The 14,766-nt window shown below is 41.9% G+C and overlaps 1 protein-coding gene across 9 annotated transcripts in view; it reads left to right on the top strand.

The window, feature by feature from the left end:
* GLIS3 (GLIS family zinc finger 3) overlaps window positions 1–14,766 on the top strand; it is a 454,579-nt gene that overhangs the window by 419,598 nt on the left and 20,215 nt on the right. For all 9 annotated transcript variants that reach the window (XM_024555041.4, XM_045191019.2, XM_045191043.2 and 6 more), the window contains one exon: window positions 6,012–6,187. In XM_024555041.4, coding sequence (XP_024410809.2) covers window positions 6,012–6,187 — 176 coding nt within the window. The remainder of the gene's footprint in view (window positions 1–6,011; window positions 6,188–14,766) is intronic.

Raw genomic sequence — 14,766 nt, 5'->3', positions numbered from 1 at the left:
CTCAAGTGGGGACAGTTGAGGGAATTGGCTGCTAAGAGACCATATATCTTTTTGCAAGTGAAGGACAGTGTGTTTATTAATGATGGGGAAGACTATTGAGGTGAGCAGAAACCAAAAGACAAAGTTCTTTGGATTAGTCTTTTTGCTTAACTTTCTGAGAAATAGTCTTTGGTTGTTCTTCTGTGTAATTACAAGGAGAAAATCTTTTCTCTGTTTTAATCACCTTCTCAGAGTTAATGATTGCAGTCATTCTGTTAAATAAGATGTTCTCTTAAAAACAGAAATGGTGGTTTGGGGAAAATATCATATCCAACTGAACATTTGGACTAATTGGACAAGGCACCATCTACCTGGACACAAGAATTGGCGCCAAGTTGGGAGCCAAGTCCATGGAACCAATGGTCTGTTCAAAAGAGTAATTCTTCAACAGCAAAAACCAACATTCACTAAATACTCATCTTTGCATAATACTGGATAAGGTGCTGGAGATAAAATTGGGAGTAAATAGCTGAGGATTTGATGCTCTTTCCATCTAAAAAGAGCCAAGAGCCCTTCTCTAATTATGAATTTTTAAATATAAGCTGTTTCCTGTCATTCTTTCTCTAGACAAACTATCACCCACTAGTTTCTTTTCAAATTTATGGATTATATTTACTTTTGAGGTCTCGTTTGGCAGTGGCTTTCAAAGGTACCTGGCCATGGTTGGCAGGAGTACTACTGTACTCTGAGGTTATTGGGTTGGCCAAAATGTTCATTAAGTTTTTTCCATACTGTGGCTCTAGTAGTGCTTAGTTGTCTTTGACTGCATTTGAAACAGGTTTGTTAGGGTGTATTGTGACAGCTGTCATATCAGTGTGCATTAAAACAATTATCAAAATTGGTGAATTTTTGTGTAGTTATTTTAATATTGAAGATGGAAGAAGATATGCAACATTTTTAGCGTATTATGCTTTATTATTTCAAGAAAGGTAAAAACACAATTGAAATGCAAAGAAAGATTTGTGCAGTGTATGGAGAAGGTGCTGTGACTGATCAAATGTGTCAAAAGTGGTTTGTGAAGTTCTTGGTACTATTGACATTGTGGCCAAATGATTCTTTGCTGTGGGGCTGTCTTATGCATTGGAAGATGTTTAGCAGCACCCCTGGCCTCTACCCACTAGAAGCCAATAGCAGGAGATAGCTGACATAATTCAAAATATCCAAATCAATAAATCATTCATGAAAATGAAAAGTATGTCTTTTATTTTACAGAAAAAAACTAAATGGACTTTTTGGCCAACCCAATAGTTCTAAAAGGCCTTCGGATGTTGTCAAGAAACTGGTGTGTGCAGTTTGAGATTGTGAGAAAGACGTGGAAGAGGCCATTTGTCTACCTACACCTCCCTTTCTCACGTTTAGACAAAAATAACACTTCTTTCCCCCCTTCTCTCATCTGGCATTCTCATTACACTCTCTTCTGAATGATTGTGTTTAATCTAATGCACCCCGCCTCAACGCTCACCGAACCCTATGCCTGACACTGTGCCGAACAAGCGAATCTTCCCTTTGCCGCCAGGCAGGCTGGGCTGGGAGTTCATCCCCTTGACTGACCTACTGAGAACTACCAGAGGGATGATATCATTGCAGGGGTTTTTTTCATAGCATTCTTTTTGACATCAATGTCTAAGACCACTCTGGATAAATTCTCCTCTGGCTGGCGCTTTTTTGTAAAGAGGATTTGGCAGAATCACACTTTTCTCCCCTCTCTCCTTATCACGTAGATTCTGAAACAGACAAACAACTGAGGCACAGCCAATTCTGCAGGCAAGGTATTCCAAAAATACTCCGGCTCGTGGTTACATGTGTCCTGCATTAGTTCAATTTTCTAACGTATCCTGGGTGTCCTCTCCTCTTCCCTTTTTTAGTCCTAGGGTTTATGGCCGGGGCCGGGGGTACAGGGGATGGGGGGGCAGGTATTGTAAATACATTCTCTGCCTTGGGCATTGTTCCTTTGTTTTCTTGACTTACAACTGACTCCCTATACCCAAGTGGAAAAACATTTCTCTAGAACACTCTCTTTTCTCTTTCTCACAAATATTCATTATAGTATATATATGAGTCTTCTTTAAAACGCCTTGGTAATCATTTAACCTACAGCTAGCTTCACAGCCCTCAATTTGTTGTGCTCTGTGGAGGTTCTGGCAATTATTTTGGAGTCTCGGTCTTGTCTAATGTGATAAATTATTTGTAGTTAACATTGACCCAGCCTCTTGTAAGGAGAAGGAAACACCAAGCTCTTCCAGAGGTTGAATTCCACTCTTTGACTAGTTTGGAAAAGTCCTCAGATGGACATACACAGTTCTTGGCCTGCTTTGGCCCTGCCCAGATGGATAGTGTTGCAATTACCCACACTTCCCAGCGGCTGTTTCTTCATTTCTGAAAGCTGGTCTTGATTGTCTCAGAAGCAGAATTCAATTTGCAGTTCCCCCAGTAACGTGCTGTGATTCATTCGGGGACAAATCTGGATTGAACTGAGTCCAAGTGTCTCTTTTGTGAGACAGAAGGGAAGTATAAGTAGATACTATAGTCACCCAGATGAATCAGCCAGGAATTCATGAAGTGATTCATAAATCGTTATAAAGACCACTGAAGTCTACTAAAACAGAGTGCTGTCTGGCTATACAAAGTGGGGTATTATCATTGGGGGGGTTAGATGTTAAATCAGATGTGAAATCCTTAAAACTGCTTTTCTTTTTAGGTTTTGAAAGGGATTCCTTTTTTCCCCTCTGCAGTTGGCCAACTGCTAAAGCCATTTTTCATTGATTAGTTTTTGCAGATGAATTTTAAAACCACCACAGAAGATACCCCACAATTCTTTGGGGGAATAAAAAATACCTCCCCAAATCCACCATAGACCAGTTTGTATCCATTATTTCTCCTCCCTGGCAGCAAATCAATAATATTTTTCATACAAATACAATGAAACAAGCTGTGCTGGTACATGCTCTCTTCTTTGGGAGGTCTGTAACCCCCATGGAAGGAGGGTGGGGGTGCATTATCCAAAGCCCATATCAACCAGCATGTAATCTAGTGGATCATGTAAACACCCTTTTTTTTTTTTTCAAAGTGTTAACCCTCAAGGCAGTACTGAAACACACAGTTCCACATTACTTGCCAGAACTGCTTACTGAGGACGGCACAAATAAAGTAAGACATATTTATGACCTGTGCTTGACTTGTAACACAGTTTTTGAGTAAATTTTGCTTGAAGAAATACAATCATTAGTAGACATAGGAAATACTTTGGACTTACAGAGGAAAGAGTGCTATCTGAAAGGAGTTACCTGGTTGGAAAGCTCACGGTATAAGCCCAGCTTGGGCATGAAGAACCCCAGTTCAGAACTGAGCAAGTTCACCAAAGCAAACAGAAAACTATCTCCATTGTCAGGTTTCTTGAAGGCAGTAGGTTGCTGATACATCCCCATCAGCTGGTGACAGGATCAAAATCTCAAATGCCTACAGGAGTCCCCTTCCATCCTTCCTCACCCCATCCATCTGCCTTGCTTTGAATCTCCACTAGAGGGCATCTTACCGTATTGCAATAAAGTGGTATTTAGAGAACTAGCGTGGGGCTGAGCAAATCTTTTCATGTCTCTGGGCCCGCTTTATCACATCCAAATAGGTGGTGCTCTAGTGCCCTTCAGCTAGAACATTCTATGATTGTATGAATTTGTGAACTCATGGTACTCCATTGGAAAACCGGGTATCTCATTTCTTGGTACATAACATGACTAACTGTGTTCCTAGAACCAGAAAATTAGCCAGATGAGTAAATGCCTCACTTTCTTTGACCCTTAGTTTCCATATCTGAATAGTTGAGGGAGAAGAGAGTCCTAAGGTTTTGTATTTTAATAATTCCATATTCAGATACACTGCTTCAACTGCAATCATATGTGGCTGTCAAGCACAGGGTATGTGTTAGTGTCAGGGACACCTTCAATTCATGTCCTGCCAAGAACAGCCATTCCATAACCATGCATCATCTGGGGGTGTCAGACACTCATCGGCTAAAGCATTTTGGTATCTCTGACTTCCAAACTTAAATTGGTTCATAATCCATCTCCATTCCTCCCCTTCCATTCTTTATTTTTCTTCATAGTATTCATTTTCTCTAGCCCAATACATAGTTTACTAACAGATACATGTTCATGGCCTGCCCCCCTCACTAAAACAGACGTTTCACAAAGACAAGGATATGTGGCACGTATTGCTTTGTTCCCGGTGCTTAAAACAGTGCCACACACTTGGTCGGAGGTCAATAAATATCTCTTGAATGAACAGATAAAAGTGTTGCCTCAAATTTTACAGTCCCCAGTAAGAGTCAAGATTATCTTTATGTTATACTTGAAATTGAGTCTGTGGGAAATCAGGTAATTTACTCAAGATTACCCAGCTAGAAAGGGGCAGAGCCACCATTCAAGCCCGGGATTTCTGGTACATCTGACATCCATCTGCTTCTCCTACCAGTTGCAGTTTTTCTGCATCTGATCCTCACCAGTTCTGTGTGTCTCGATTGAGACCTCTTGAGCCGGGAAACAGAACCTGAGATTGAGTACTACTCTTGCAGGAAGATGACCCCTGTGTTTTTGGCCCACCTCCCTGCAAGGTCGGGAGGCTTAGTACGTACAGAGGGTGGGAGCAGGCCTCCATAACCAAGTAAATACCCCCAAGCATCAGGCATTTTTTAAGGTGTTCAGAGATAGATAAATATTTGCAGAAACCTTTTTCAGTTTTTCTTCCAGAAAATCCTTTATGAGCCCTTTAAAATCTATGTGGGGTTTTTTTGTTTGGTTTTTTGTTTTTGGCAAGCCAGGGAACCATGGCTCATGCTAAGGTTATATAAACTCCTCCACTAAATGAGTGGAAATGGTTGACTCAATTCTGTGACTTGCTTTTGTGTTATCTGTAAGCAGTGATTAAAAAAAAATTCTAGTGTGTTGTGTGCCTATTTGCATAACAGTCTTCTATTGTTTTATAAAAGTAGAAAAGGCCAGAGAAGAGACTGGTAAGCTGTGTTCAATGAAACCTATGAAATGTCAACTGGGGGACAGACTTGGACCTGGAAAAATTTCTGACAGTCTCTCCTCTGGCTCTTGGACACTGCTGTGATTCAGAGTGGATTAGAGTGATGTCATCTTGTCCTGATGTAACAGGGGAATGAGATATTCCGTAGGAGAAAAATTGTAAATCCCTGCAATTTATATTCAGCATCAGAAGTGTTAGTTTACTTTTGCATCAGATTTTAAAAACTTACCTACTTTGAATAAAAAATTCTCTGTTTTGGGCAGAATGTTCTGACCATATTTATTTGGGGGGGTGTGTATGTTAAAAAAAACAAGGTTGAAAAATAGAAACAGTCGAGGACACTAAGAAAATGGGATTCATTCTACCTTCAGTAACAATGAGAACATTTTATGTTTTTCAGTAAGCTTCTGTTTAAGCGTGCATGGTTTTTTGTTGGCTTGCTTCTGGAGTAAATGGCCTCAAACTACTCAAGTTTCTTGAGTCCTTTTGGCTTTTGAATAACGTTTCTGGCATCTCTCTTGCTATGAGTTGTCAGCGATTGTTTTGGCGCTCCCAGGGCCTCCGCCCCCTTTACTCCTCTGCTGCCCCTGCACACCTAATTCTCATCGGTTATTTCTACTTTACCATGAGCTGATTAACAAGTAACCAAGTTTATAAAAATTAAATTAATTAATAGAGGGGTTGTTAAAGAGTTTTCAGTAAAATAGTTTGTAGTGTTTTTAGGCAGTAACAAAATTGATTCGAAGTGCTGTACTTGAAAATCAAATCACATTTATACACTCACTTCTTACGCTGGACTTTTTAGTGCTGAATTCTCATTTATTTACTTGTTCCTAGAAATTGTCTGGATAATCAAGATTGCATCTTACTACTTTTTATCTTTTCTCTACACATGTGAAAGTTAAAATTTTTATACCAATTCTTTTCTTTTCAAATCATTTTCTCAGGTTTGCACCTTCTGCTCCATCTCCTCACCACATCAGTCCTCGGAGAGTTTCGGCTCCCTCTTCAATAATGCAGAGAACGCAGCCTCCCCATACCCAGCAGCCCTCAGGGTCACATCTGAAGTCCTATCAGCCGGAAACAAACTCTTCTTTTCAACCAAATGGAATCCACGTCCATGGTAAGCGAGGAGCTGTCAGTCCCTTGAGTTTTGAAAAATGATACTGCGCTGTTGCTTTTTAAGCAATTGTCTTAGTTACCAGTTGTGGATTTCAGATGTTCTCTTACACACCAAGTTTTGGCTTTTATGACTTCCCTCTAAAATTTCACACTTAATCAGCATGAAGTCTTATAGTATTTTCCTGGCTTTGGCCCTAAGATGGGTATGTCTTATCACACTCCAAAGCGGTCAACCCAAGGTGAGGGTCCATTTATTGACCCAGAGCTTTAACACCTCATGAATAGGCCTTAACGACAACATCTTGTTTTCTAAACAATAAACAGTCATGTAAAAGGGACCGACAGAAGTCCTTTTGCCCATGCACAGGTCTTTGCCCCTGTCCCCATATGTCTAGATCCTCTCCATCCTACAGATGAAATGACACCTGCTCTCTGAATCCTTTCCTGGTCTCGTAGCTGACTTCATCTCTCCTGGTTCTGAACGCTGATTACATATCCCCTGTGTCTCTGATAGTGCTTATGCTCTCTCTACCTTGTAATTTACTTCTCTGTGAGCAAAAGTTGTCTTCCCCATCAATGTGGAAACTGTTTTCTGAGGTCAGATTTTTCTGGCCCATCGTCTTTCTCTTAGAGAACTTAGCACAGTTCTTCACATGTTACAAATACACATAGATATGTGGTAGGTGCCATGAAGGAAGAAGAGGAGGGAAGGAAGGCAAGAGAAATCAAGAGAAATGTGCAGGCCTTATGTTTAACTCAGAACATGCATGGAGAACTACGTCTTTTCGTTATTTAAACCCATTTTGCTGATTCAGACAGATATCTTAGTGGACGTCATAGAAAGTTGAATAGCTAAATCATATAGACTCAAACTACACATAGCTTTTTACTTTCTGGGGACATTCAGATCTTCTTATATAAGCAGAAGAGATACTGCCCATTTAGACTGTTTCAGCTTCTTCTGAAAAATATGATTCTTCTCTACCTGCATCTTGCTGATTCCTGAATTTGCTTCACATGAGTTGTTACTTGAAATTAATGGGTGGTTGTCTCTAAACAAACCTAAATCAGTGTTCATGTTGAGTGTGATTAAGTATGAATGATTTCCTAAGATAGCAGAATCCAGCAGCACTGCGGAGCTCGGCTCAGGCAAGAACATCAATATAAGGCCTGGACAGCTGAAGACGAGGCAATGTGGAGAAGGTGGCAGGCTGCAGGAAGGGAATGACCTTCAAAAGCCCAGGGTCTGTGTCTCTGGTTCAACGTTCCATCCATCTCTTCCCTTCTCTCCCCAAGTATAGTCACACAAATCCACTATTCACCAACAAAACTTGGGCTTCCACCATTCTTTGGGCCGGTGGTAATTTTTACCTTCTTCTATTGGTAAATTTCTTCTAAAGCTTTAGTTGTGTATTTATTCAACCAAAAAATATTTTGGCAGTACCTGCTATATGCAAAGAAATATGTGTGTGAGAAAGACAGAGTGCGCTCCCCTTTGAGGGGGGCCTCCCAACCCAGACGAGGAGCCTGTCTCATCAGGTCCCCTGTGCTGTGAAGCCACCCTCACCTGCAGGCAGGAGGTGGACCACGAGTGTGGGCTTTGTGGACTACAGAACAGGTCAGTTGTCCTAAGGCACGCGATTTTTATCCTCACTTTAACATCACTGAAATTGGATCATTTCTCAGTCAGTGGCATAATCTAATAGGCGATGATTTTTCTTTCTTGTGCCATCGAGAATAATGGAGCCTTTCACAATCAGCGGTGTCGTGGTTCCGGTGACATGCAATGTAACACGTTTGGCTTACAACTGTGAAACATTTTAAAAATTCAAAATTTAACCTACGTGTAGACAAAAATTGGAAAGAATTTCTCCAAAGCATTAACAGTTCTCTTCCTTACAGTGGTAGGATAATAGGTGATTTTTTTTTCTTCTTTCTTTTTATTTTTTATTTACTTTTTTACTTCTAAAAGTACTTTTTATTTACTTTACTTTCTTTTTATTTTTTTATTTACTTGTTTACTTCTAAAGAAACTTTAAAAGGCATTTTGGGATGACACCGATTTGAATGCGAACACTGGTCTACTCAGCTGGGTGGCTTTAGACAAATTATGGAGCCTCAGTCTGCATTCATTAGACGAGGAGAGTCTTACCTACCTTCTTTTACCAGGTGTTACAAGGATTCTACAAGAAAAGCACCTGGTACAGAGGAAGAGCTTAATTAATTTAATGTTCTTCCTTCTAATCTCTTCTTTGTTGGGCTCCTCGAGGACACGTATAATTACTTGTAGGCCTGGGGCAGGCATAATTCTTGGTGCAAAGTAGGCCTTCAGTAAATATTTACTGAGTAAGTGATTGGCTCAAATGAATAATGGAACAGGGGGACACAGAAAATGGGATGCACCTTTTATTTTGCCATACAGCTTGGCAACGGACTCTTCTCCCGCATTTCTCTTTTTTAGTTGTCAACTTGAATTATTTTTAACTTTTTCATTGTTGAAAATTCCTGTGGCCAATGAGAAACTATTGACAGAAGCCTTAAAAATAAATACATGCAACAAGCCTTTCTAGAAGAGATCGGACTGCAGCTATGCATATCTGGAAATCACGACGTCCTCCCAGAGGGTGGGCTGAGTTTGCAAAGGGAGTGCCCCTGCATTAGCTGCTGGGCCTTTGCTGGGAATTCAGTGGAGGGATTCAGATGCAGCCTTACTTCCTCCTTCAAGTATTTTTCTGAAATTTTTTTTTTCTGGAAGTTTCTAGGCATGAGCATTTCTCATCTACTACTCTTTAGGATAAAGACCAAATTGACCAAATATTTCTCAAGTGGGTGAACCAGTACTAGGAATGAGAGGAACAGAGAGACCTCTAAATGAGTTGCATATATTGGCCATGCCTTTCGACTGTGGTTGGATTAGTGTGCTGGATACCATTATACGGCCTCTTAGTAACGAGGAACTTCATCCCCTAATAAAAGTAGACTTTTAACGCCCCAAGCAGTGTCAGAGTTGCTAACATGACAGCTACAGTGAGTGTCTGTTCTCTCTTTCAAGAAGTTCACGGCTTTAATGAGCGTCATCACCCGCGTCCTCTGTGTACTCCCTGCAGTAGGTGCAGGTCAGAGAAAAATGTTGTCACTGTATTTTTAGAGATGGGAACTGATACATAGGAAAATATAAAATGTTCTAGGCATTGCTGCCCTGGCCAAATACACAAGCATCTTTGATAAGGAGTCCACGTTTCCGAGTCACATTCTTAATCTGCGTGTTTCTAAGTAAGTCAAAGAAACAAAATACATGCAAATTTCTTACGTCTTTTCATGGGGACATATACCTGTGGGTAGATGCTGTTGTATTACATAAAGCCTGGAAAGGTTAGAACTCAGAGGGGCTTTGTTCTTACAGACAAAGAAGATGAGATCCATCGAGTTTTCCTTGTGCTGGACTAATTGACACAGAGCTTAGATGTCATGTGCTCAATGTATATTTTTAGTCAGAGGTGTTTTATAAAAGGCATACTTGGGAAAGATTAGTAGCACGGCTTTTTCAAGTTCCCTCACCTAGTGAGTGACCCAGGACCAGAGCACATTTTTGTTGATTCTGCATCCACATTATCCATTCACATTGCTTTCTTTAGTAAAGTGGATAAGGTGTCATTTCTTTTAGTGTTTGAATGTTGATAGCATCGACAGGTCTCTGTTTGGGTGGTATCTCCAAGGCAACTTCTTGGTGCATTTTAGTCTTTTATTATAGATGTAAACATAAGAACAACTCTTTCCAGTCATGTAAGCTTATTCTTCGGCCTTTTCTTTCTCTTCAGGACTGTTCTCTTGCCCAGGCAAGCTTCAGAATTTTGCCTGGATTAGTTGCCTGAGAGTTGATATTTGTACATATTGTTATGGTGCTAATGGATAATTTCTTTTCAAATGGCCTATTCACTCCAGGCTGTGAGAATGCCATGGGAATTCCTAGAACAGCGCTTTCACAACCTTCCTTTTCTGGACTCTTCAAGGAGAGGCCAAGTTCAACTCAGCAAGTGTGTGTTGGTCATGCACCATGTGCCAAGAAACATGAATGTCATTTAATCAGTGCTCTGTGATACATGCAATAACAGAAGGTATCAAAGGCACTGATTTATTTGAGGAAAATAGCAGAGAAGGACTCCTAGAGGTGACTCTTGAATAGGGTTCTGAAGGTATAGTCAATTGGGTAGGCCAGGTGGGGAGAGGGTTTCCAGGCAGGGTAAGCAAAGTGCACAAGCAAGAACACAAATGACAGCATTGTGCTTGCCTAGAGAGAAGAGCCAGGGGCAGTGTGGCTGGAATGCCCAGGTTAACCTGTGGAGCAGAGGCAAAGGAGGCTAGGGAACCAGCCAGGCGAGCTCATGGAGCGATTTGGGGCCATGCTAAGTGTAATGCTGCTGAGTGAAGAAGCCAGCCTGGTGTTTTAGGAAAGTCAGTGAGGGCAGTGTGTAGGGAGTAGAATGGGAGAGGTAGGAACATTACACCCTAACTGTTGGGTTTTATTGGACTGCATATATAGAACACCCATACAACAGTTCGGCTTACTCAGATGCAACTGGTAAATAGGGGTATGATGTTATAATAAGTGGAGTTGCATTTGTTCACACACAGTCTTTCCTAGCAAGACAAGATGCAATAGCTAGAGAAGAAGAAAATGTAAAAGCCCTCAGCCTAGCTGCTGCACAGGCAGGAGCCCTTTCAGCTCTCTTTTAATAAAATTTGAAGAGCATGAGCCCAGGGACTCGCTCCCCAGAGAGCTGCACACCTGGCCTTGCAGGGCCCTCAGCCAGTGGCAGATCACAATCCTCCCTATGTGCTGGTCTCTCAGCTATTGTCTCAGTTTCTGGAGGCCAAAATTTCCAGTCGACATTTATGAGCATGTTTAATAACCTCCAAGGAGCTTCTAGCCACATGGAACGGGCTGCCTAAGTTCCCTCTTGATTATTTGTCACTGCAGTAGTTAGAAGATTTCATAGATTTTGAGTGGTCTGACCCAATCCTGGTTTTCTAAAGAGCCTGTTATTTGTAACACACACTTGTATAGAGCACAAGACCTTTCAGGATTTGTTTATCATGTGTTCGCACCATGCCCAGCATATGGCGTTTCTCTTCTCACGTGACAAGACATCGAACAATAAACAGTGCGGGGAGGAGGAGCAGCCCACAGAGCCAACAGTGTGCGGGCCTCACCCAGTGTTCTGCTTTGCTGCCTTTAACAGTGGCTTCCATCTTCCTGTTCACAGCAGGATGCTGGTAGTCTCTGTATGCTGTCCTGGTTCATGCAGAGGGAAGGGAGAAGAGTGAAGGACAGGTGTACTCTGAGCTCAGTCACAGGGCTACCCTCGTCTGCGAGGGAATCTGGGAAGACGGATATTTTAGTGCATTGCCACGCTTAATAAAATTAAGTTTCTGTTAATACATTTATCAGGTAGGCGCACTGCAGGGTCTGCCAGATGTTCCCTGGGATGGTTTTTCAGTCTGTGAAATAGAACTGTCTCACACATTCGTTCGCACTGATTGCCTCTTGGAAGTCAGTCATAGGCCCAGAGGCTTCTTTCTGAGGGTTCTGCTCCATTTTATGTCCCTCGACCTCATTCTTTTAGGGTTTTATACTTTCCACTGCTTGCTCTTATTTTCACCCCTTTGGACTTGCCAGCTGCCAACACAAAGCTTTCCATCATCCATGGTCCAGTCACTAGATTTCATTAGGAAAAACACCATGAAGCTGCCTACCCAGCCTGGGCCATTTGATATCAAGGCGGGAGCCGTGGGGAGTGGGGGCTTTCTCTGTTGTTCCTGGCTCCTGGGGTTCATAAGCTGTCTTTCCCATGATTTAAAGCATGCCCTGCCTGCAGGCCCCAAAGAAGCAGGCCAGCACAATGGTGGCATTTTCCCACCTCCGTGTGGAGCAGTAAGCTTGTCAGCCAAGTTCCAATTGACTACATCTGGAAACAAAAGGTTTCTAGCCACCAACAGACCTCTAAGAGCAAAACAAGGTTTAAGTGGTTTGTCCTACTAAACAGCCAAACCATCTTCAAGCTGAAGCAATCTCAGAACTTTGATACTTAAATGGGAGGAGGTGCTAGGTACAAGTTTAACTCTTCCTGTGTTGTTGGCTGTTTACTTACAGTGATTGTGCAATGGTACTTTCCAGAAAGAGTTCTATGGGTCATAGCCACAACTGATCTCATTTCTGGGAGTTTATAGTGTTAAATGTTGAAAAGGCTATTTTTTAAAGGCAAATCGTAGGAACAATAAACATACTCTCCCTTCACAGGAAACTTAGTCACATCTGCATATGCGAGGTTGTGAAATAATAAAGTAGTAAGTCTATAAATTGTATTGCTTACAACTTTCGCATGTGTCATAACTTCCCCTTGAAACTCAGGAAGATAAATGAGATTGATTGTAAGTCAACAGCGTGATGGTCTTCACTGCGAAAGTTGTGACATACGCATACGCGGAATGAGCCGATGCGTGTGCCTCAGGTTATTCTGACGTTCTGGGCTGATGTCATCAGCAGGCGCCATAATCAGGAATAATTTTGGGTATCAGCCACGATGTTATTAATGCTTATGTAGTATTAAGGATTGATGATTAAACCCAAAGAAATTCTTAATTACTCTTATACACTTAATTACTACAAAATTACCCCAAGAACAGTTTTACATTACTAGTGCTTGATGGATTTAACAGAAGTTAAATTGAGGTGTGTGTGTGGGTTGCAGTCACTGTTCCAACAAGTTGAGTTTGATGGGAGGCGTGTACGATGGTCGTCATAATCAGAAAAGCTGTTTCAGTGATGGATTATGGAAACGACCGAACTGCAAGTAATCACCTGTGTAGTTCAGCATTTGCATACACACAAGCACACACATAGAGACTAAACCCACGTACCAGTAAAGATCTTTAAGGTGACTGACTCAACTAACTAAATTACAACCATAACTAACCCTAACGAAATAATATGTTTCCTTAGGACAGAAACTGACTCATCCCATAATGCTTTGCACATACTAAGTGCTTAATAAGTGTTTATTGAATAAATATGAACAAATGGAAAGAAGGGGGTGAAAAAGAGAGTGATTTTTGCTTATCGCTTCTTAGGCTGACTGGTGGGTCCAGCCTTGGCAAAGTTGTGACTTAGAGTCATATTGTCAGGGACCCCTTTTCTGGGTACTTCCTCCTATTTCCATGCCCTTCTTGTCAGATGCCCAGTTCTTGCAAACTCCCTGAGACTCTGTCTGCAGGAAACAGGATGACCTCATGACTCCACAGTGCCCTTCTCCAGAGCATTTGCATTCTAAAGGAGGACACCCGAAACACGCCTGGTACTGAATGCCCAGTAGTCAAAGTCTGAAGACTGGCAGCTCTGCGGAAGAGAGATTTTTGTGGCATTTTCTTGTTTCCAAAAGCACTCTTAAATTTCCAAAGCTTTCACAGCCACTAGCTGACATACCCTCAAATTGGTCATATTATCTCGGAAGAGGAAACCGTGACTTGCCCAAGGTGGTACAGGAAGAGGGACAGTGAGCTGTAGAAAAGAGTGAAGCAAAAGGCTGTGGAGCCTGGCAGATGTGCCTGGAATCCTGGGAGGAAGTGGTGCGGTGTCCCGAATCGGCGTTTCCTGAATCTAACAGAGACCTAGTGGTGCTTGCCTTTCCGAGTCGGTATAAGAATGAGAAAGAATGCCTCACCCGCAGTAGGCACTCAGTTCACCAGAGCTCTTGTCACTGATGTTATTTTTGTACTGTGTACCAGATGCTGTATGTCCTGCATACAGCCCCTTACATTGTTTATTACTTATAAAAATATTTCTAAACCCTAGCCTCCCAGGTAAGACTGAGAGATTATACACCCTGCCTGAAGTCACATACTTAGTGAGCATCAGAGCTGGTTTTATAAGCACAGGCTGACCCCGAAGCCCACACTCATTCCCCTTCGTGATTTTGCCTATAGATACAATACTGTGGAAGTTCTTAGTTACTTGGGAATAATTTTTGAGGTTAAGTGTGGAACCATTAATTTGCTAGCAGTACAAATACTATGACATGTGATTTCCCACCAGTCACTGGATCTTGTGTCTTGGCACACAGATTGCTGAAAATTTTTCTCTTTTTTTTCTGTCAGCCAGTTTAATGAATGCTTACCGTGGAATTTCTCATTAATCCTCATAACAGCACTGTAAAGAAGGCACTGTTTACTCCCATTTTACAGAGGAATCTGAATCACTGAAACATTGAGTAACTTGCCCACAATTTCTTCATCGTGAAATGATGGAGCTAGAATCTACACCCAGGAACTCCTGACAACAGTCTGTGCTCTTAGCCAGTGGCGATGCTGCTACTATCGCTTCAGGGAGGGAGCGCTCACTCTCTGATCTCCCTCAGCGGGGTTGACCGCGGGGCGTGTGAGTGTGTGCTCATGCTCTCCTGTGCTGTGTTCACTTAGGCACGCACATTCAGGGGGGACTGGGAGTCTGCCTACTAAAGTAACACACTAGGATTACTGGGCTCTTAGCACCACACTTACATACAGCTTAAAAACTTCTGGACTTTT

The sequence above is a fragment of the Desmodus rotundus genome, chromosome 1 (assembly GCF_022682495.2).
Source record: "Desmodus rotundus isolate HL8 chromosome 1, HLdesRot8A.1, whole genome shotgun sequence".
Lineage (NCBI taxonomy): Eukaryota > Metazoa > Chordata > Mammalia > Chiroptera > Phyllostomidae > Desmodus > Desmodus rotundus.
The sequence above is the reverse complement of the archived record's forward strand: the minus strand, read 5'-3'. Positions and strand labels throughout refer to the sequence as shown.